Genomic DNA, 23829 nt, shown 5'->3' with positions numbered 1-23829 from the left:
GGGAGTTCAACGGGATAAGCTTTGGGGAGGAAGGCAAAAACAGGAAATACAGAGAGGAGGCAGGCGGGAGTTCAACGGGAGAAGTTTTGGGGAGGAAGGTGAAAGCCGGGGAGGGAGACAGACAGGTGCCAGGCAAGAGTTCTATGGGAGAAGCTGTGGGGAGGAAGGCAAAAACGAAATATGGAGAGGAGGCAGGCGGAAGTTCAACTGGAGAAGCTGTGGGGAGGAAGGCGAAAACGGGGGAAAGACAAGCAGGAGGCAGGCGGAAGTTCAATGGGAGAAGCTGTGGGGAGGCAGGCAAAAACGGGGGAAAAACAAACAGGAGGCAGGCGGGAGTTCAACAGGAGAAGCTGTGGGGAGGCATGCGCTTTCTCTTTTACATCTTCCTTTTCCATTTCACAAAATGAGCCACAACAACGCGTGGCCGGGTCAGCTAGTAATCATAATAAAAAGTACAGCTCCTTGCATCTGCATTGTGCTAACAGCCGACATGTGGGATGGATTTCTGCAGCTCCTGGTGTCACAAATGGTCAAGGGTGTCCTGCTGTAGGCAAACTGGATTCAACCCACTGATTCAGCTCCCCTGCCAAAGTTTCCTGCTTTTTTGACACCCCCCCCCCTGTCCTTCCCATTGAGCAGAGAGCAAAGGAAGCTGCTCCAAAGATGAACTCTTTGCTCTAGAATACATTCACTGTGGATGGCAGTGTCTCTGGCAACCTCTTCTACTCTGACAACCTCATACCATTCAAGATGTCGATTTCTGAAACTGTTTTCTGTCTTGGACAAATTCTAAGATCCATCATTAATCCTTTTTACAAAGGCATATTATAAAACACTTTGAAAACATACTTACATAGCCCATTCCAGTTTTTCATTTTTTATTGAGTTATACAGTGCCTGAAACAAGAACACAATGTCAGCTCTTAGTAGGTTCTCCTAAAATGATTCCCATCTTTGGACGGTGCCCATATCAACCATTACTAAATCTGCCCATAATGGTGAAATTTCGTCATAGCGATATTCTATCCCTGACCGATCGTAGGAAATGGTTTTAAAGAGCTTGTCCATCTTCATTTTTAATCAAATCGTTTAACAATAAAGGAATAGTTGTTGTTTCTTCTTGGCTTGGTCACACTTGTAGGCATTTGCAAAACTTGTAAGAATTCACATAAGGAGAGTGCTGCTGGATTAGACCAAAGGCCCAGCTAGCCCAGAACACCACAGAACTAAGGAACCTTTCGCAGCCCTAGGGCTACATTCGTTTTGGGGCTACCTTCCGCCCCGTCTGCCTCGGCCAGAATGGCTAGTGGTCAGGGATGATGGGATTTGGAGTGCAGCAACATCTGGAAGGGCCAGGGAACTACTTGTTCAAATTCTCTCATATAAGCAACGCTTCATCTTTGAAGAAGATTAGTGCACCAGAGGCAGAAGCCTAGGCTTTCATCTTTCCCCCTTTCATGTTAGCTTTCCAAAGGCAGGGAGTTTTGGCATTCAATTCTGCCATCCCGTAGCTGCAATCTGAAGTGGGGCAGCCTCAAGAAAGTGGAACCGCATGCATTTATTTCCTGATCATGACATACAGAAGAGCATCTGTAAGAATGAAAGTGAAAATAATCACAGCATAGATAGTGGAGCAGAGGCTAGGGTCCCCACCCCCCACCCCCAATTCATTCTTACTGCATGCATGTTCGGCACCTTAGCATAATGGAACTTCAGCCACAGACACTTGGAATTTCCTGCAATAACAATGCACCCCATTTCTCCCCCACTTTCCTTTACTTGATATAGGATTACCTTCAACAGATCCTTTGCAAAATCCTTCCCATCATTCAGTCTGTCCAGATTTGCTGTAAACTGTTGGCAGGACATCTTTTTCCCAATATTCTGCAATGCAGAAGAACAGATACTTTATTTCCCCCCTAAGTTTTTAATGCTACAGGCAATGTGTGTGTATATATATATATATATATATATATATATATATATATATATATATATGGAGATAAATGAAGTAAACATACTGTATATACTTGAGTATAAGCCTAGTTTTTCAGCACTTTTTTTGTGCTGAAAAAGCTGCCCTCGGCTTATACTTGAGTGAGGCGGGCGGTGGGGGCGTCAAGAAAGAAGCCCTTTCTCTCCGCTCGTGCCACCACCTGCTCTCCCCAGTCAACCATTCCTTAAGAAGCGTACAAGAACGGTGGTTCTTTACTCTCCCCAGGCAGCTTGTTCCATTCCTGAACTGCTCACATAAATGCAAACTTGGCAAAGGAGGAAGAGGAAGGAGCAGCCCAAAGGGCTGCTTTCGGGCTGCTCGTTCCTCCTCCTCCTCCACAGCGGCAAAGGTGAACCGGCCTCGGTTTATATTCGGGTCGGCTTATATTCGGGTATATACGGTATGTCAAATGAACTCTTTCTTTGCAGCCCAAAGTAGAGCAATGCCAAAGAAAGAAAATGGAATATTTTCCTTGCATAAGCTGCCAGGATTTGACTGAACCAGGTTATCAGTTTTTGCCTGTGAAAGTGAATGTGAAATGAAATGAAGAAGGCACTCTGCTGTGGGCACCCAGGCTGGGCTATGGTCTCCAGTCTTGCTGCAGGGCTTTTTTTGCGAGGGCGGGGGGAGAAACTGGGGAATTGTTTCCCCATTGTCATCTCACTGGCTTTTTTTCTTTCCAGGAAACCTGTTTGAAATGTGTGTGTTGATGTGTGACACTGGAGTTGCATTATGGGACACCTGATATTAAAAACAGAATAAAGATACAGGTGGGTAGCTGTGTAGTCTTTCCAGTAGCACCTTAGAGACCAACTAAGTTTGTTCTTGGTATGAGCTTTCATGTGCATGCACACTTCTTCAGAATAAAGATAGATGATAGATAGATAGATAGATAGATGATAGATAGATAGATAGATAGATAGATAGATAGATAGATAGATAAATAGATAGATGATAGATAGATAGATAGATATTGAGACAAAGGGTGCCTTGCACGGGTTCAACCTATCAGTTCTGAATTATGTTGCTCAGAGTTGGAATGATTGTGAAAGCCAGATTCTCCTCTCCTTGATACATCTGACACAATGGCTGCTCCTTCACTGTCCCTGGTCCCATAGCTTTTTGGTTGAGCAAGTTTGTGCGATTTATCTACAATACTAATATCACACCTCTTGCTAGAGCAGGGGCATGGTTATGAAAATTTAGCCTATTAAAACGCAATACTTCCTAATCAAGGGATTCAAAGAAGTGGATGTTGCTGAGAGTGGCATGGGAACAATCATGAGACCTGCAGACCCAGTTCGCACATCACAGTAAGCCAAACTATGGTCCGCTGTGAAAGAGAGGGCATGTTGGTGCATGCTGCTCCCATTGCGCCCACCCTGCTCCTCCCTTTCCAAGCTGGAAGGGGGGGGAGACTAGCTTAGGTTTATGTGCAAACTAGTGCTTATGGATTGTTTCTCTGAACAATCATGAGAGGAAGTGGGTTTTTTTTTTTCTTGAGGAAAAAAGTTAGGAAGACATGCACATTACACACATTTCCTTTTTAAAAAGTGCACCACTTTGGTAGGTACTGCTTTCATCATTAACACATATATTTTAACAATTCCAAGTGCCCCAAATTTATAGAAACGTAGTGCAAATTGTAACAACTGCACTTACCACCTGAGAAAGGGTTAAAGAGCAATAATAAGAGGATCCCGGAGCAGAAGAGAAAGAGAAAGGAGGAGAGAGGAAAGAAGAAATTAATGTCACAATAGCCATTGGAAGTTTACAGCTCTCAGGTGCTTTCCAAATACTTATCCTGACTGAACACCATTTCACCTACAGAAGAATTTGGGACTTCGAAATTTAATTTCCTGCCCAATTCTCCTCCTCCTTTCTCAGTGGTAACTTAGGCCTGGTTCTCACAAGCAGCAGGTAAACCCTCTTTGGCTACTAAAGCATTTTAGTTCTGACTGGAGCTGCAGATTGAATGTTCCTCACGATTGAATGTTCCTCCCCAGACAGAAAATAAAATCTGCACACAGGAAACAGGCATGTCAGAGAGAAGAAAGTTCCAAGGAGCAGCTCCCCGTGACATTTCTATTTGCAGGTAAATTGTTGCGCGGGGAAACATCTTGTTATATGAACCCCTTGCTCACTTCTGAAGTGGAACAGTGGAGAAATCCGTTCCCCGTGCCATCCAGGTCCTTTTCATACATTCCTTTGGTACGATCCCCCCTCACTCTCCTCCATGCAATTAGTGTATTCATGGAAGAACGTGTCAAAAGGGCTCTGCTGCTTGTAAAAAGTGGGCCTTAGAGACAGAAAACAGAGACAAGCATGCAACTGGGTTTGGGTTAACCAGAGCCTGTTCGTCTTGTCAAACAACAGTGTAGAAACATTAACTCAGGCTTCCTCAAACTCGGCCCTCCAGGTGTTTTTGGCCTACAACTCCCATGATCCCTAGCTAGCAGGACCAGTGATCAGGGATACTGGGAATTGTAGTCTCAGAACATCTGGAGGGCTGAATTTGAGGAAGCCTGATAATTGCTCCCTTTAAATGTGCTTAACTTTAAATATGCTTAACTGGCGTACCCAGCTCACTATGCTGACTGGCAGCTCCTTTCCAGAGCTGCAGACAACTGTCTTTCTCGGAAGTTGCTAGGGATTGTGTCTTGGACAAGCAAAGCTTGTGGTCCACCATGGAGCTGCAGCACTTCCGCCTAAAAGGATGAGTGCTACTGTCCAAATCAGTGTAAATTGCAGTGTTCTTTTCTCAGCAATCACCAATGCAGCAAGCAGAACAAAGCAGCTGGGTGCATATTTATCTAATTAAGCAAATCACAAACATAAATACTTTTTGGGTATGTGCCTTTGCCTAGTATATTATTAGCCACTTCACTCATTTGAATTTTAAGAAAGAATTTTAAGAAAGAACTAATTCAGCACTTATATTCCATAGGCAGCCCATGTGCCTCATGACACCCGCACACCAATTCTGGCATGTGGAATGCAACAAGGCTCTATCCTGGCTCCTTTGGAAGGAAGGGTCGGATGTGAATGTAGCAAGTTGCCTCTCATGCTGTTTAACTTGTATATCTCTTTTATATAGATCCTAGCCAGTCTTGGAACAGACTAGACCTGACAGGAAAGCGATATTTTTGAAGGAATCTAATAGGAGTCTTCATCATATATCTCAATTTATTCTGAAAATACACTCTTATACATGGTTATCTTAGTTTGCCCTACACAATCCCAGACTTAGAATCATAGAATCCTAGAGTTGGAAGAGACCACAAGGGCCATCCAGTCCAACCCCCTGCCAAGCAAGAAACACCATCAAAGCATTCCTGACAGGAATGGGAAGGAAGAGGCTTCCATTGCTACATACCCTCCAACATATCGCAGAGGAAAATCGAGACAATTGTCTTTTGGGTCTGCGCACTGGTGTAGGAATGTGGGACAGTTGAGGGGTATGTTGCCACAGGCAGCATTTTAGCTGCATATAGAGCACGGAATTGAATGCCCTTCCCGGCCATTGCCACACAACTGCCATGACAACAGTTTCCAAAGGCATTTTCCAGATAGAAACAAATCTGCCTGAAGAGCAGGAGCACAATGTATGTCTTCTTCTGAAAATACTTACATGGCCATGCAGATCTGTGTTGAGCAGCATCAGGGCACAAGTGAGTGTGTGGATCCCATCTGGAAGATGCAAGTAATTTAGCCTGTTTTTAAATTGCACTAACAACAAATATTCAGCATATTGGGGTCCTTGCCCTCACATTCAAAAAGTGTGCTGATAAGGTCAGCCTCATTTTTGCCCCAAATTTTCTACTTTCGCAACAGCCTCACTCCCACTTACTTTTCATCCTAATAACTATCTAGCTATTTGAAGTAAATGTGGTTATTAAGCAGGTGGCATTATTCCAGGAAACTGTCTAGTCTTTCCTCACAGTTTGCTTAAAAAGCAAAACTTACCATTATAAAGCTCATTTCAAGGGTTCAAAGTGCTGCTCTCAGGAATATGTACAAAGATTCTAAATAGGCCAGTCCAGTATTAGCATTCTCCTGTGGTGCAGTTAGATAATTTTAGGCTCTTATTGATGGAGGGGCAACTCCTCTTTAGATAGCAATGTGCATTTAATGCATTGCGTTATTTCAAAATGCAGGAAGCCAGTTATTCTGTTTTTGGGAGCCCTTCTGCTGATTCTGCCAAACTCTGCATGTTTTCTGTTAACTTTTAAGGTAGATTTCATGGACAAGCCTCTCGAAAAGCTAGTTATGGCAAGGTGATCTACGGGGCAAAAAGGCCCAGTTCTGAACATAAGGTGGTGTTACCTTCTGATGTGCTCTCTTCTGGATTGCATTGGCAATATCGGTGTGAGAAATGGATGAGGACCCGTTCCCGTTCCTGTGTCTCTCCCATCAAGGGGAAGGCTTTTAGGAATGTTCTAGACATGGAAAGGTAAGAAAGTTAGCAAATACAGTAAATCAAAAGGAGACCAAAAGCTGCTGACCGTAGGCCATGAGATGCCTAAAATGGATGTGACTCTGAGACTTCTAAAGTCACACTTTACTATTTATTATTATACTATTCATTATAAATGTTAAATCTCCACGTAGCTAAGCATGCCAACACTATACCTGGTTTGGGATGAGAATCATAGAATCATAGAATAGTTGGAAGAGACCACAAGGGCCATCCAGTCCAACCCCCTGCCAAGCAGGAAACACCATCAAAGCATTCCTGACAGACGGCTGTCAAGCCTCTGCTTAAAGACCTCCAAAGAAGGAGACTCCACCACACTCCTTGGCAGCAAATTCCACTGTCCAAGAGCTCTTACTGTCAGGAAATTCTTCCTAATGTTTAGGTGGAATCTTCTTTCTTGTAGTTTGAATCCATTGCTCCGTGTCCGCTTCTCTGGAGCAGCAGAAAACAATCTTTCTCCCTCCTCTATATGACATCCTTTTATATATTTGAACATGGCTATCATATCACCCCTTAACCTTCTCTTCTCCAGGCTAAACATACCCAGCTCCCTAAGCCGTTCCTCATAAGGCATCGTTTCCAGGCCTTGGACCATTTTGGTTGCCCTCCTCTGGACACGTTCCAGAGAAAAGGCACAGGACTGAGGCTTTCGGCATCATTAACCATGGTGACCTCTGGCAGCAGCTCTGCACAATGGGGATTAGGGGCACAGTGCTGCAGTGGGTCTGCCCCTACCTAGGGACTACCCAGACCTGGAGAAAGTTCACATGTGTTGATCTTGTTTTAGCTTTCCAGTGATTTGAATTGGTTTTTTTATGTTTTTAATTGTCCTTTATTGATATCTTTAAAGTTTTGTTATTTTGTAAACTGCCTGGTGGTCTTATTACAATCAAGCAGTATATAAATTTTGTTAGATGAATGAATGAATGAATGAATGAATAAATAAATAAATCTGACTTAATTCAGAACTCCTGGACTAACATGTGAAAGGGGGGAAACTTCATATTTTGATACAGTTCATTGCTTTAAAGAATGCACTACAGAATGCATTACAAATGCATATATTCGGATAAAATGCATTTAGAAATGTGTACATTGATAAATAAAATATTATTTAAGTACAAAATGTTATGCAGATTTTATTTTTAAAATGCAGGTTAATCCAGAAATAGAATAGATTCATAAATGAGCAAATGTGAAATTGAGAAGAACCAGAACCAGACCCATCTGTCCATCTCTGCCTCTGCCTATCCATTCCTATTGCGATCCAGAAGGACTGTGGGCTCTGGTTATATGAGTGCCATGGGTACTTGTTAGATTAAACCTGGAATGCCACTTATAACAATAAGCACAAATCTTCTCACTACTTCCCAATTTGTGTGCCTTCGTAACCTTAAATAATTAGTTGTATAGCCTGTTCCACCCTGAGGAGTTGAGGTGGACACTAAAGGCAGGAAGTTTCCAGCAAAACAGGGGGGGAAATGTTTCTATGTTATAAAAATATAATTAAAATTCATTCTGTCTTTGCCAGCCTGAGACCCAGGGAGGGGCCATAGCACATGCTTTGTGTGCTGAAGGCCTAGTTCAATCTGCACCCACAGTTTAAAGGATCTGATTGCACATAATGGGAAAGACCATAGCCTGAGGATTTGGAGAACTATGGCTGCCACACCTTGCTTGTCCCATGCCTAGAAAGCACGGGTCCAAGAGGTTTTCCACTTGTCCTGCGCTTTCTGTCCAAGCGGTCTTCTGTTTGCCCCACTGCTTACCCCAGGAAAACCCTCTTTACTGCTGAATTGTAACAAACATCCGTCTGTGGAAAACATGACTGACATTTGCCTCAATTCAGCTGGAAAGAGTGGGTTTCTCTGGGTGGGGATGGGGGGAGGTGCTGAACAAGCAGAAGTGTGGACAAGCACTCAGAGTTTTATTATTTTTATTATTATTTATTAAATTTGTACACCACCCTATACCCACAGGTCTCAGGACGATAACGGTCTAAATGGGCAAACAACTTGGTAAAAGGCAGCTTCGTATGTTCCTATGACCCAAAAAGTCTTAAAACACATCTGGAAGATACTTAGGTTTATACTCCCAAGTGTGGCTCTCTAGTGAGAGAAAGTCTCCCTCTGTGTTCTTGCTTTCTTCATCTGTTGCACAAACTGTAAAAACAAGCTCCTAATCTCAGGTGTTGCAAAGGGATCTGCGAGTGGAGATGTCTCCAAAGTACACTGAAGACAAGCTCTTCAGATCCATGTAGTTTAAAACCACCTTCTTGAATTGTATCTGGAAGAAAACAAGGAGCCAATGCAGACATCGTAGTACAGGCCTGATGTGCTCCCAGTAGCCTTCATTCATCAGATGGTGTGGGGTTGTACTGAAGCTTCCAGGCAGTCTCATTTGGCAGTTCAACACAGCAATTTTGAAAAGATCTAGAAGCTAAGCATGGAAATGCTCTCCCAGATATAGAAACAGTCTGACCTGCTATTTCATTGGGGAAATGTGTGCTTGTATTAGATGACATCCAAATATACAGAAAGTAACCATTTGGACCAAGCCCAGCACCTAGCCGGAGGGAGAAGGTTAGAAGTGCAAAGCACAGCAGAGAGAAACAGATGGGAATAGAGACTGAGAAGAAATGTACTCTGGCTGAACAGGCTGGGTGTCTTAAATGAAAGGACTAGAAGTCTGAAACTGAATCTGACTAAATGTTGTGGAGAATCATGTATGAAGGGCTTTTTCCAATGCAGAAAGGGATTTCCTACCCCTCCGCTCCTGCTGGAACTCCCCTCTCCTGGCAAACGTACATCTGGAACCTCCGTGAGAAATCACTCTTAAGTGACTTTTCTCTTTTGAAAGAGCTATCAGGCTATCACCACACATATTTGCTCATGATGTTTCATAAAGCCCTAAGGATTTTCAAAGGGAAACAGAAAGGTAACAGAAAAGGCAATGCTAAACTTCAGCTCTGATCGTTATTTCAATGAGGCAACATATGAGCCAGCACTGGGACTTCTGTTGATCCAGCAGCCCTTTCCCACTTCAGCAGCCTTCGTACAAAACCCAAAGCACCCTGCCGGTAGATGGGAAGTGAAAAGCATCACAATATGAAACTGTGTTATTGCTACACTCGGCCCACCACCCGGTCGCCTGCCCTTTATCTGATGACCCAAAATGCGGCTGATAAAACTAACCTATTTCAATGCAGTATCTGTAAATAAAGAGGAATCCAGACATAAGAGACATGCAATCAAGTTGAAAGTGCTTGATTTTTGTTAGACTCCAGAGATGTCTGAAATTAATTGATGGTAACAGAAATGGATAGTGTGGGGCCTTACCTCTAACTCACGCATTCGAGATCCCTGCCCTTGCAGCTCACCTGAGTGCTTTATCCAAGGTCAGTCCAGTGAAGTCAAAGAAACGGAGATATTCTTCTGCTACCAGTTTGCTGAATTCATTACTGCAATTAAAGAGGCCACAGTCAGTGTACTTGTGCATACTCTTCACCAGAGAATCGAATTCCACTATCCACTGAACGTGGGTTTGTGTTCCTACATTAGATACACGTCCCAGCACATCCCTAATCTGTAGTGAAACTGCTCTAGCCAAATATGAGCTCTTTCCAGTCCCATTGGTTTTCAACTGCAGAGCCAAGATATCCCACTGGACTGAAAAATATTCATGCTCCGAGTTCACTATAGAAATCTTTGTATTGTGTGACTTGGAGGTCCTTCCCCCTTTTAATGTTTGCTTCATTATTGTATTAATGAAGCAGACACTAGAATTCTCAGTGAGCGGTGAATAGCAGTTATTAAACGGTCAGGATTGGGAGCTAGCCAGGAGAACTGCTAGCAATGAAGGCTTTATACAGACCAAAGAACCGGATTGTGGTTGGGTGGGGAGCTGATGTGGTAAGCAAGGATACATAATATTTTGTTGCAATGACAGGTCCCACTCCAAGATTTATGTTACAGGTAGGTAGCCATGTTGATCTGCCATAGTCAAAACAAAATATAAAATAAAAAAATAAAAAAAAATCCTTCCAGTAGCACCTTAGAGACCAACTAAGTTTATGTTAAAACAAAATAAAATAAAAAAATCCTTCCAGTAGCACCTTAGACACCAACTAAGTTTGTTCTTGGTATGAGCTTTTGTGTGCATGCACACTTCTTCAGATACACACAAAAGCTCATACCAAGAACAAACTTAGTTGGTCTCTAAGGTGCTACTGGAAGGAATTTTTTATTTTATTTTGTTTTGACTATGGCAGACCAACACGGCTACCTACCTGTAAGTTTATGTTGTTAGCCTTTGAATGGCTTCCTCATTCAGCTTACGCTCTTTGCATTTATTTTTGGGATGTTTCACTAAAAGAGAGAAGAGGTGGGTTTTTAACAGTTACGTACCAGTATGTTGGATATTTGATAAGTGTTGGCATTTACCAATAATTTTTAGCATTTTCAGGAATGCAGTGGGAAATTTCAGAAAATTCCGTCATATACTGGTAACTCTCACAACAAGCTGCCTTGGGTAAATGACCAGATTTTGTTGTCAGTTCTAGTGTCCCTCACTGGTGCAGGTTGGAATTCACCACATCCAGATTGCTCTTTGCACATATCTACCAGCATTGATTTGTTGCAATAAATGAATTTTCAGATGGGTAGGTCTTGCAGCAAAAAGAACAGAGTCTTATGGCACCTGATAGACTGTTGTCTATGACAGCTTATGAAAGCTTAAATTTTAGTTTTTAAGGTGTCCCATCACTGTTGCTTTTAACAAATGCATTTATTAGTATATATACAATTCATTTGGAGAAGCAACATATGTAACAAAAGCACATTAATTTCCACAACTTCCCAGCATTGCTGGTGAATGGGGGATTTACCAGTAAGTGATAGGGATGAGAGTAAAAGTGAGCCATTTGTTGCCATGCTAAATGCCTTTGAATAATCAAAGCATCTTGACCACTGTTCCCCAGGCTATGCCAAGCAAACAAGAAAAACAAAAAGAAAACATTGTGATTGATGGGAGTGTGTTTTTACATGAAACTCCATTTCACATGTTATGGATACTTGAAATCATGTTTGTTAACTCCTGCTGCAGCTCCAGTATTCCAACAGGAGTAAGAATAAAAGTAAATACAAGTATTTTTTTTAAAAAAAACACATTCCCAAAGAAAAACATTTACATTCCTTTGAGTTATTAAATTTTCATATTGCCTTTCTGAAACAGTATAAATGCTGGAACAATAATTCTCCTAGGATATTTATTCATCTAGCATAATGGATTATCCAGGCCAGCTCTCTCAAGACCACCATAGGGATTATGGTTGGGAGGACAACAGTACATTCCTAGGCAGGATGGGGTTGGTGTCTCCAGCCACAGTACTTCTTCCTGTAGAACAGTCTTCCCTTTTTGGGATTCCCAACCTCCTAGATGTTCAGAGTGACACCCTTGCCTGTCCTCCTTAAAGAGTTTGTATCCAGACATAAGCAACCCACTGGTTCTCTCTCTACATCAAACTGCTGACTGGGGTCAGCCAGAGTTTTGGAATATATCGTCAGCAACATCATGATGACACACAGCTCTTCTGTGATTCTCAGATGAAGGCTCTCGGGCCAGAATTAGCCAACCCTGGATCAAGCCATCTAATTTACCAGTCATATTATGCAGTGTTTAAAGACAAGCAGTAGAAGCAGAAAGAAATTAGGCTCAGAGAGCACAAACACAGCAGAGATGTATCCACTGCAGAGCAAGGTGATATCCTTTCCTCCTTGATCTAGTCATTTGGCATCTTTTGGTCATCTCGTGAGCAATTTCTTAGCTCTGTTGCTATATTTCCCTTTCCAGAGAGCAACTATGAAAAGCAGAGAAAGTCATTGATGGGAACCGATGTCTGCAGGGATTCAGGACCGGCCAACCCCTGAGGCAGGCTAAAAGAGCCACCTTGGGTGGCAGAAACCTACAGGGCAGTGCTCCCATGAGTGCCCCTGCTGCCACTGGGGTTGTGTGGTAGCAGTTTCTTCTGTCGAGATCTGTGTGACCCCAGTAAGCGAGGCTGGGGTGAGGAGGCAGAACCTTCCTGTTTCACCTCAGGTGGCCCAATTGGTGGGGGCGCCCCTGAGGAAAATTAATTTGATTTTTTAAGCACCCCAAATGATTGGGTGATGCAGCAGTGTAGTGGAACAGCAAAAAAGATAATGCTATTCTAGGCTGCATCAACAGAAGTATAGTACTACTCTACTCTGCCTTGGCCAGACCACACCTGGAGTACTGTGTCCAGTTCGGCCCCCACAATTTAAGATGGATATTGGCAAGCTGGAACGTGTGTAGAGGAGGGCGACCAAGGTAATAAAGGGTCTGGAAACTAAGCCTTACGAGGAACAGTTGAGGGAATTGAGTATGTTTAGCCTGGAGAAGAGGAGACTGAGAAGATATAAGATGGCCATCTTTTAATATCTCAAGATGAAGCAAGCTTGCTTTCTCCTGCTCTGGAGGGTAGGACCCGAACTAATAGCTCCAAGTTACAAGAAAGGATATTCTGACTAAACATCAGGAAGTACAAGCTGACAGCAGGAGCTGTTTTACAGTGGAATGCTCTCCCTCGGGAGGTTGTGGACTCTCCTTCCCGGGAGGTTTTTAAGCAGAGGTTGGATGGCCATCTGCCATGGATGCTTTAGTTAAGATTCCTGCATTGCAGGGGGTTGGGCTTGGTGATAATACTTCTCCTTTACATCTGCAGGTGAGGCAGTGGGTGAGCCTTGCTTTGGTAATGGACTGGAAGAGAGCCAACAAACTGAAGCTGAATCCAAATAAGACTAAGGGGCCTAGACCTGAAGGAGTGGGAATGCAGCTTGGGGGTCCTTCATGATCCTTTGCTGTCGCTTGAGCCTCAGGTGGTCTCAGTGGTGCTGGTTACCTTCCATCAGCCTCAGCTGGTGGCCTTGCTGCACTCTTATCTGAACAGGGATAGCCTGATTTCTGTTGTCTATGCTCTGGTAGCCTCTAGATTAAATCAATGCAACACATTATATGTGAGGTTGCCTCTGAAGCTGGTTCAGAAACTTCAACGGGTGCAGGAATCAGCAGCCAGGTTGCTCATTGAGGAAAGACTGCTTCTGGGCCCAAGACACACTGCTGGTTTTTTTTTTGGGTTTTTTTTTAGGATTTAAAAAAGTTTTTATTTGATTCTTTAAAAATATTCTTACATATATCACATATACACATGAATATATGCACAAACAAGTTTACAACTTACATACATCTTCATCCAGAAAAAAGAACAAAAAGAAGAGTAGGAAAAAAGATAAAGAAAAGAAGAAGAAAAGAAAAGAAAAAGTAAGAAAAAGATAAAGAAAAAAAGGCCCTCGAAAACAGGACACACTGCTGGTTTTAAACAATCTATTAAACTGCGGGGGTTATTGGGTTTGCCTGTTGCTCTGTTGTGTATTTTCGCATTTTTATATTGTAAACCACCCTGTGATCCTCAGATGAAGGGCTGTATAGAAAGGTGGAGTTCAGAGGAATTTATATTTGAAGACTTGAACTGGCCTTAGTAGATTTGAAATCTCTAGCATATGCCTATTCATGGGCGTACCCAGCAAGGGGCAGGGGGGGGGCAGCTGCCCCTCCCCCTAGAAGCAAAAAAAAATAAATGGTTATAAAGTGATGATTAGGTAGGGCGATGGCAAATAATCAATTGTCTACCACACTGAAATGGTGTAAAAACCGAGAAGTATCTAGAGCCACCTAGCGACTGGTAGAGGAATCTATGTCAGCCAGCCAGTGGGATTCAAGGGAGGGAGAGGTCTCTAGCGGGCTCTAGCAGAGAGAAGAGGGAATCTTCTAGAGGGGTCTAGTGAGTTCCGCGTCACTATATAAACTGAGCCGCCCGCCGCTAGTTGCTTTCCCGTCCACCACAGCTACTGTTGAACGATCTTTCAGTACCCTTCAAAGGGTAAAGACCTGGCTCAGAAGTACAACGGGAGAGGACAGACTGACTGGGTTGTGTTTGATGAGCGTCCATCGGAAATTCTTCAAGGAAAATCAGGACTGGATTGAAACGAAAGTTTTGAACAAGTTTTCTTCAAACCCAAGAAAAATGATATTAGTATAAGACATGTAACCAGAATACAAAAAAAAAAAAATCCAAGCAAATAATTGTAATAACTACCGTAATAAAGCACTGCTATAATTATATATAATTTTCATAAAATTTTGGTTTTATTCGCCTTTTCCGTGCTGAAATGTCACAACCTGAACAATCATGGCTTTGCTCCCCCCCCCAGTTTTGATCCTGGGTATGCCCCTGTGCCTATTCCTTTTTAAGCATTAATCCTTTCCTTGTTTCTGGGGAATGCTTCCCCTGCCCTCTTTCCTATCATTTCTCTCCTTTCTCTCTTTAAACTTTAAATTAGAAACTAATATGGAAAGCAGGAATACAATGTCAGGGAAAGCTGTCACTTAGAAAACCAGGTTCCTCTTTTTTCAGCAAATGAGGTCAATGTGCCTTTAGGGAGACATTGTAATAAAGCTATTTTCATGCTGTTTGGAACTTTAAATTAGTAGGTGCCCCTTCTCTCAGAAATAAGTGTTCTGATGGGAAACTGCCCCATTTAGTTTCAAGACATACATCTGAGTGCAAAATATATTTAAATGTGAATGCTAATATAGTGGGATGGGGACAAGAACTATTGACCCTTTTCAGATTTGCCACACAGCAGCCTTAAGAGCAGAAGTACAACAAGGAACCTGGGCTCAGTTTCCCCATGCGATAAAATATTAGAGAGAGGGAGGTAGAGAGGAAGAGAGTGGTGCTGATTTGAAGCAAGCCTGGAAGTCACCCCCAAAGCCCTGAAAGACACACTCTGTCTCCAATCTCTGAGCGCAGTTTACTGTTGGTGGAAGTTGACACTATAGCTGCTCAGAGAAAAGGTGTGTATGCATGTGTCCCAGACCTAAGACCTCAAATGGAAAAGAGATTCCAAGATAAAGCCTTGAGTGAGCTCTGACACAATTACTGTAAACCCTCCTGCAAAGGGGTGAAGTTTTCCATGGAGGAACTGAATTTTTGGGAACTTTTTCTCCCACTGTGAAGATTGTCTAGATAATAATGGTGGTGGAGAAATGTTAGTGGGAAACCTTTTTATGTTATAAATTCAACAAAGTTTCTCCATACTTTTTTCAACCCCTGTTTCTCCAATCTGCTGCTGCTTGGGTGATTTATTTATTTTTACAAAGTTTTTCTAAAGCCACTCAGAAACCACATAGAGAAAATGGCAATGTCACATTGCAACCAGAGGTGGCTATGTTTTTTGACAGAGTAGATCCATTGAATCTAATGAACATTTATTTGTTTGTTTATTTAGTTAGTTAATTTATTGCATCTATATACTACTTTCATCTTCCAAGGACCTCAAGGTGGTTTACATCAGGGGTAGGCAACCTAAGGCCCGTGGGCCGGATGCGGCCCAATCAACTTCTCAATCTGGCCCGCAGACGGTCCAGGAATCAGCATGTTTTTACATGAGTAGAATGTGTCCTTTTATTTAAAATGCATCTCTGGGTTATTTGTGGAGCCTGCCTGGTGTTTTTACACCATTAGAATGTGTGCTTCTATTTAAAATGCATCTCTGGGTTATTTGTGGAGCATAGGAATTGGTTCATTCACACACACACACACACACACACCCCAAAAAACCATAGTCGGGCCCACCACATGGTCTGAGGGATGGTGGACCGGCCCACGGCTGAAAAAGGTTGCTGACCCCTGGTTTACATGCTTCTCCTCCTCCCCATTTCATCCTCACAACAGCCCTATGAGGTAGGTTAGGATAAGAGGTGGTGACTGGCCCAAGGTCACCTACAGCACTTCATGGTTGAGTGCAGATTCAAACCCTGCTCTCCAAGATCCTAGTCCAATACTCAATAGTCACACCACACTGGCTCTCTTAACATGACCATTTAGTTAAAGTCCATTAATTTCAGTGGGTCTGCTCTGAGTACACTGTCTCTCTCCCACTCTGGCCACACTGCGTTGGCTATCTAGTAGGCATGACTAGTTGGGACAAAGTGGATAAGGGTGCACATTCAGATCAATCAAATGGGGATCTTTTTCACCCATGTTGCATTTCCTTCAATGAGCATCTCCATCCATATTTTATCTGCAACTGGATCAGGGTAAGGGAACTGAGTTGGTCCAATTGCTACAAAAGCAGGGCCTTGTTCTCTCTTCCTTCTCACTTCCAGACCTTTGCAAACGTTTTCATACTCTGTGGCAACATACGGTAAGGGGGGGGGCACCCCTTTCATGAAAAGAAAACCCTCCCTCCCCCTTTGGCTCTGCACTTGTTTTATCCTGGTTCTTTGATGGTGGCACTTACTTCTTCCCAAGCTGGCGGGCTACATCACAGTGCTTGAAACCTTCAAGGTGATACAGGCGTTTGGCCAACCTCTTGGCAGCCGCGTTGTCTGCCTTGCAGCCATTGACAAGAGTATCTGTGCTTCCCTGGTCAAGTTGTTCTGTGCTGCCCATATCAGAGTCTGAGTCAGAAAGGGCATCTTTTATGCTGGCATCACTGCAAGGACAAAACAACAACAACAACAACAACAACACAGCTAAATATGCAAAAGCTTAACAGGGTTGTGACTAGGGGGAAAAAGACAATCACGAGAATATCCAAATAAAAACTGCGTCAACTAAGGAAATTTAAATTGCCCCAGGAAGTGTTGATCCAATTCTACAGAGGCATCATTGAAACTATTCTAATTCTATAACAGGTTGGTACGGTACAGCCTCCAAGAGAGACAAGAAAAGGCTCCGACGAGCTGTAAGAATTGCAGAAAGGGTAATTGGTGTTAGCTTGCCTTCAATAGAGACAATTTATGCTACCCGAGTTAGGAAGAGAGCAGAGAGAATTGTAACAGATCCTTTACATCCTGGTCATCATCTGCTTGATTTACTTCCATCTGGACGTCGCTACAGGACTTCATATACAAAATCGGCCAGGCACAAGAATAGTTTTTTCCCTTGTGCCATTAAATTGTTAAATTCATAGTTGTATAGCTTAAGGGGAGGTAAAATATGGGTGGGGTTTCTTTGCTTCTTTGTATTGTGAGAGGAACAGTGTCTGTATGTTTACATTGCAATGTAGCCGAAACAAATTCCAAGTATGTTGGAAAATGTACTTGGCCAATAATAATAATAATAATAATAATAATAATAATAATAGAAAAAAATCAACACCGTGAAAGATCCCTGTAACAAGATGAGAGTATGTAATACTTAAATAAGTATAGTAATACTTAAATAACAAAGTAGAATAGCTCAAAAAACACCAAAAAAGTTGTGAACTAATCCAAAGGAAAATAATAATTTAACAAACTTAGCAAATGACTCCGAATACCAAAAATAACTACCAAAACAACCTTGACGAGTTGCCGGCTAAAAATCTCGTTTCACTGTTGTGATTTATCAGTTTCCTCAGAAGGGAAAAAGAAGAAGAAATTATATTTTGTGTAACTCAAGACAGCTGCAACGAGATTTTTTAGCCAGCAACTCGTCAAGGTTGTTTTGGTAGTTATATATGCTCATCTCGTTACAGGGATCTTTCACGGTGTTGATTTTTTCTTTTTAACAGGGTTGTGAAGCTATCAGGCATTAACAATACCCCCATCAATTAAACCATGCTGTTTTTACAAAGCACTATATTTTTGCCCCAAATTTACATTGATAAGTTGTTCAAATAGATATGAGAGTAATATTCCCACAAGCAGATGCCACATTGGCAGACACTGGTTTAAATGTATTTTTCTTCTTCTTACAGAATCGTGTTAAATGTTTGGATCATCAAAACAGGATTTTTCTGCCTTATCTTAAAATGGTCTGACAAGGCCCTCAGCATTCCACATATAGGATGTTTGGAATACAGGGGTCACGCTTCGCAATATACTAGGATTTGGGGTAAGTCAGAAGCACAGCTTCAGTCTGTACAAAACAATTCAAATGATATGCGACCATTGTTTCTGTGGTCTTTCAAGAAGCCAAAGATCATCAATTAAGACTTCCAGATTAATGAGTTGATAGGATAGTTTTATTATGAAGACAGCTGTCGAGAGTTAACATATGTTAGGATTCATACTAGTTTGGCCTCATAACAAGTTGCCTTCAGGTACAAAACATATGCACTATGAGTATGGAACACTAAAGTATATTTTTTATAAATGATTGCTTAAAATACATGGAAAAGATGAGCAGCAACGGGTTAAGCTGTCGCTTCCATGACAGATCAGTAACACAGCCTTCTCAAAACATGTGGCATTTCTCTATCTGAGCACAGATTCTAGTGAGAAGCAGCCTTTAGACCTGAATGTTCAAGGCCCTTTTAGGCTGTTATGCTTAGAAACCTGTGCTCTGATCTTGACACATTTTTAGATATGTCCTCCTTTCCGTACATCTTATTTATTCCGTACATCTGGGATTTAACCTGGTTTCTGTCTTGGGGCTGTGCCCTGGCCTTATAGGGAAAAAAATGTACCCATCCTAAAGAACTTTAATCTAACTTTACTATAAGATAAAGATGTAGCCTTTTTATGGTCGTTTACTTGAAAACGAACATTTTAAATTAAAAATACAGAAAGACGTGAAATCCCATAACAACTTATATTTTAAAAATATGTCTTACAGTGGTGCCCCGCTAGACGAATGCCTCGCTAGACGAAAAACTCGCTAGACGAAAATGTCTATGGGGCTGCCTTGCAAGACAATTTTTTTTTTCGTTTTTTTTTTCCGTCTAGCGAAAACCGCGGTTTACATTGCCGCTTCGCTAGACGAAAGACCCGCTAGACGAAAATACTCGCAGAACGAATTCTTTTCATCTAGCGGGGCACCACTGTATTTCAGTAGCAATAAAACTACACCTTTCCTTTTAAGGTGTATCCAGAATTCTCTTTCCTTGTGTAATTTTGATTACATTATATAAATTCATAAGCTTATATAGAACTGTAATAGTCCATATTTTATCTATTTTATATAAATAATTTATTTTATATTCCATGTTTTCTTTTATTCAGTGGAATCAAACTGTTGTTACAAAGGTTTGCAGTTAACACTTTTTCTGCCATTCAATAGCTACCGTCATTTAATACTAGAATCATAGCCATCGTCTGTTGGTTTCAGGCACCAACAGTTTTTAGGCCAAAACCCACACAATACGCAGCTCCTCTGGCTTCAAAACCAATGGTGTGCATGAACAGAATCATGCGAAGACCCACAAATGCTACAAATACCCCAAATATCAAATCATGGAAGCGCGTGGTGTAAAAAATCTGATTTCTGCCATGGCAAGCCACCTGCCCTCTCAGCACTGCTATGGTTGTTATTTCTTCAACTTTAGACTACGAATTGTACGGAACATGACATGACTTGCTTTTCCGACCCTACCAGATCTGCAATATACTTCACACCCATCCAGCTTTCTCACCTCTATATAGAACTGGCCAAGGAGCTATGTGACCAAACATATATCTGCCATAGCATGCCATAGTCTGTCGTTCTGAAGCGGTGTCCCTATGTCACCAAGGAGGAAGACTCTTAAAAAAATTCTTCTGTACATAGTGCATCAAGGAGTAGGGATTAATAAAAGCAAGCCTGACATTACCTAGGGAATGATATTGTGCTAATGGGAAGATCGGTTGGTGGGAGACTGCCTATATTGGATGACGATGAGGAGAGAAAACAGCAGCGGCTTCCCTGCCATGGGGATTTTCTTGCTTCTGGAGGGCAGAAAGATGACAGGCTCCTTGCGGGGTGTAAAGGAAGCCCAGGGCCAAAGTGGACTGGTGCTGATGAGGGATTTCCTCCCAATGCAAACAAGCAGCTTCAGATAAGGGGTTTTCCTAAGGATTGCAAGGTAAAAAGGGAAAGGACCCCTGGACGGTTAAGTCCAGTCAAAGGCGATTATGGGGTGTGGCGCTCATCTCGCAGTGGAGAAAATGGTGACGATTGCCCTCCCTGCTTGTAGTGATCTTGGCAACTATCAGTGCCCACAGTAAACTAGATACAGTTACGTACTTAATCCGTTCTTAACCTGAAACTGTTCTTAACCTGAAGCACCACTTTAGCTAATGGGGCCTCCCGCTGCCCCTGCGCTGCCAGAGCACAATTTCTGTTCTCATCCTGAAGCAAAGTTCTTAACCTGAAGCGTTATTTCTGGGTTAGCGGAGTCTGTAACCTGAAGCGTATGTAACCCGAGGTACCACTGTAATTATTAACTCCCTAAAAACTTGCAAGTCAAATGCAAATTAAGGCATTTGATATCACATCTAGCAGAATTCCTGAAAGTAGAGAGCATTTTCCAAAGCTGATTGAACAAGAAGTGGAGTCTATGGAAGGAAAGCCTGATAGTGTATTTCCATCATTTATCTCTTCCCTCCTTCTCTCCCCTATAGTAAAAAAATAGACTGTAAACTCCTTGTTACCTTTCACTCCCAACCCTGCTTTCTTAAGCACTGCGGCAATATATAAATAATTAGGGTTGTTGACCCATTAATGCAATTTAAAGTGCAAACCTATATTCAGAAATAAGTACCATTAAGTTTAATGGGCCTTGCTCCCAGGTATGTGGGTATAGGATTGCCACTTCAGTTTATTAATAACGCAATTAATTAATTAATTAATTAAATTAATAAATAATAATAATACAATTAATAATCTGCCTTTAACCAATTAATACATTAACTAGGGTTATATTAATTAGGAGCATGTCATCAAAATCTCAGTACAAGTGCCTTCTGAAGATACTTATGAAAATGTGATAACAATTTAATAAACAAAATCTACCCATCACCCTCTTCAATCAAATTTAGCATCCAACAATTAATAAACTTACACTTTCATAGATTGTTCTACTAACTGGACCATTTAAAGCCTGCAGCTCTATAAATACTGCAACAACATCAAGAATATGAAATAAAGCAGAGTTTTCAAGTGATTCATTAGTGAATAATTGGTTAAAACAGCATAGTTAATCAACTGCAAATATCCAATTGATTGACAGCTGTTAGTATAAGAGGGTCATTTTACCTGATTGAATTAATAAGCCTTGTGGCATCTTCTTCTGGTCTCTCCATGTGGTACCCATTTGGGGTGTTTTTCAGAGATACCCTGCTCAGCACATTTTCGGACCGGCTGCTGGTGATGGAATGCTTCAGGGGGCTCCCAGAGTCACCATCTATCGCCCCGGCCATTGTGTCTTCCTGCCTCTCTGTTCTTGTGGGCTCCAGGACTTCCTTTCCGTGAGCAAGGAGTTTCTGTTCCAAAAGTTCAGAGCTTTCCTTAGTTCTTTGCTGAATAAGAGGTGTGAGTGGAGCTTCAAAGCTAACACAGCTGTCTGTCTCATCTGTCAGTGAGAGCACATCCAAGGAATCCAGACTGCTATAGTATGTACCCTTCATGAGGTCAGATTCAACAATTTTTTCAAAGGTAGAACTGAATCCGTCCCTGATGTCTTTGAATGCAAAATCTTCCCTGTCATCATCACTGCAACTTAGCTTGCATTCTGCACCAGTGAAGCTGAAATGAAATCATAACACTCGACAATAAAGAAGTTACATCCACTGAATGTAATTTTTTTTCAGAGATAGTATAATTTGTGAATTGGGTTTTAAGAGTAGAGATGCAAATCACAGAATATAGGGACGTTTTTGCAGTGAAACATACCTGATCCTAGAATATGACTTTTGCAATAATCTAGTCAACCGCTGTAGCACAAGATGCTCTCTAAGACCATAAAATGCCTAACAGCGTGGTAATTTCTTAGACACTTCTATGACATTGCTGAAGAGGCAAAATGTTTTTGCGTAAACTTTTTTAAAACAAGAAAAGCAGTTTGCTTCTTTAGCATTGAAAAGGGTGGAATGAGAACTTCAAAGAATGATAAATTCTTTGACAAGTAGAAGGATGATAAATAGAACCAAGAAGAGAGAATCTGCCTCCAAAATGGGAAACATTTGGGCAAGGCTGCAAGAAGCTTCTCACATACAAGACATACTGCACAACTCCTCTGATAATTAATTCCTTTGTGTCTGGATTTTGTGTCAAAGAGGTACCACAGTCACAGAATCCTGGGGCTGGCTCAGGCTATTAAGGTGAAAAATCTGAATCTGCCCACCCACCACCCAAGGAAGTTTACTTGCCTAGGAATTCCTGTTGGAATAGGCAGAGGGCACAACCCCAGGGCATGGCTCCAGGTTGGAGTACCAGCCCTTTAAATAAAAATCTGACACACTGGGGAAAGGAGGAACAAAAGGAGCAGCAAAGGAAAGCACCCTTTGAGTCACTGGCAGCCTTGAAAATGTTTCTTTGGTAGTGGCCTTTGCAAATCCAGTTCCCAGTTTAAGGCAGCTTCCAGGAGAAACTCAAAGGCATTAATCTGAGTATCAAATGAATGGACTACATTTCTGTTACCTTATCTGTTCTTCTCCCTCCTCAGGATCAAACAGCTCTGCAACATCCTGCTGTAAATGCAACCTTGCGTTGCTGAGTGTCTCGCTGAATAGCGACCTGCTCTCTTCCAAAGCAGCAGCAGCAGCACCAGTCCTCAGAGTGGTTTGAGGCTGTGTCAGAGCTTCCCCCTTGCTGCCAAAATCTCTCTGTTCTCCAGACTCAGACTCTGTGTGTAAGCCGTTTGTCAGCACCAGGCTGCTGGTACTGTCCCTGACACTTCCTGACTGTTCTTGCTGTCCCCTTCCCTGCTGCAGAGCCCTCTCCCTCCTTGTGTCTGCTGCTGCTCCCTGATGTTGGATTGCATCCTCCACACAGGAACCCTGATCCGTGCCTTTGTACATTGATCTGGCTGGCTCGTCAGCATTGTTCCGGATGCTGGGTGCGATGCCAGGGGTTTCTGCTGGCTCGGTCGGCCACTTGCTCTCATTCGAGAGGACTGTGGCTAGCTGCATGCTTGAGGTATGTGGCTCATTATATGTTGCCGGTGACTGTGAAAACGGAATATTTCCATTCATGTTCTGTTGGTTCTGGCTTGACTCGCTGATTTGAATATTGCCTACAAAGAGAGAGAGAGAGAGAGAGATGGAGAGAGAGAACATCAGAATCTCAACTGATTGATCTTTAAAATTAAATGACAGTTAAATGATGGTAAGGCTTTTTAAAAGCTGGCATCTCCAGCCAAAAGAAAACCCAAGCACCAAGCACTGCATTGGCACATGTCCACCCTTTTCTCCCTTCCTGCCCCGATTCCATTGCTCCCCTAACTCCTAAGCCTTTTTTTAACAAGCTTGATACTGTGTAAAGTGCCTTGTCCATTGGTAGTCCTATAAAAACCATCCAGCTGAAAGTATC

General features: G+C 42.2%; 1 protein-coding gene across 1 annotated transcript in view; it reads right to left on the bottom strand.

The window, feature by feature from the left end:
• PSD2 (pleckstrin and Sec7 domain containing 2) overlaps nucleotides 1–23528 on the bottom strand; it is a 44361-nt gene extending 20833 nt beyond the window's left edge. Inside the window, exons 1-8 of the mRNA XM_033154178.1 lie at nucleotides 22939–23528; nucleotides 21556–22044; nucleotides 16856–17050; nucleotides 9853–9933; nucleotides 6323–6435; nucleotides 5626–5686; nucleotides 1795–1885; nucleotides 854–897 (exon numbers count right to left, since the gene is read on the bottom strand). Of these exons, the coding sequence (XP_033010069.1) occupies nucleotides 854–897; nucleotides 1795–1885; nucleotides 5626–5686; nucleotides 6323–6435; nucleotides 9853–9933; nucleotides 16856–17050; nucleotides 21556–22044; nucleotides 22939–23492 (1628 nt within the window). The 5' untranslated portion in view covers nucleotides 23493–23528. The remainder of the gene's footprint in view (nucleotides 1–853; nucleotides 898–1794; nucleotides 1886–5625; nucleotides 5687–6322; nucleotides 6436–9852; nucleotides 9934–16855; nucleotides 17051–21555; nucleotides 22045–22938) is intronic.
• Nucleotides 23529–23829: the final 301 nt, after the last annotated feature.

This window comes from Lacerta agilis, chromosome 7 (assembly GCF_009819535.1).
Source record: "Lacerta agilis isolate rLacAgi1 chromosome 7, rLacAgi1.pri, whole genome shotgun sequence".
Classification (NCBI taxonomy): Eukaryota; Metazoa; Chordata; class Lepidosauria; order Squamata; family Lacertidae; genus Lacerta; species Lacerta agilis.
This window is presented reverse-complemented; position numbering and strand designations above follow the sequence as displayed.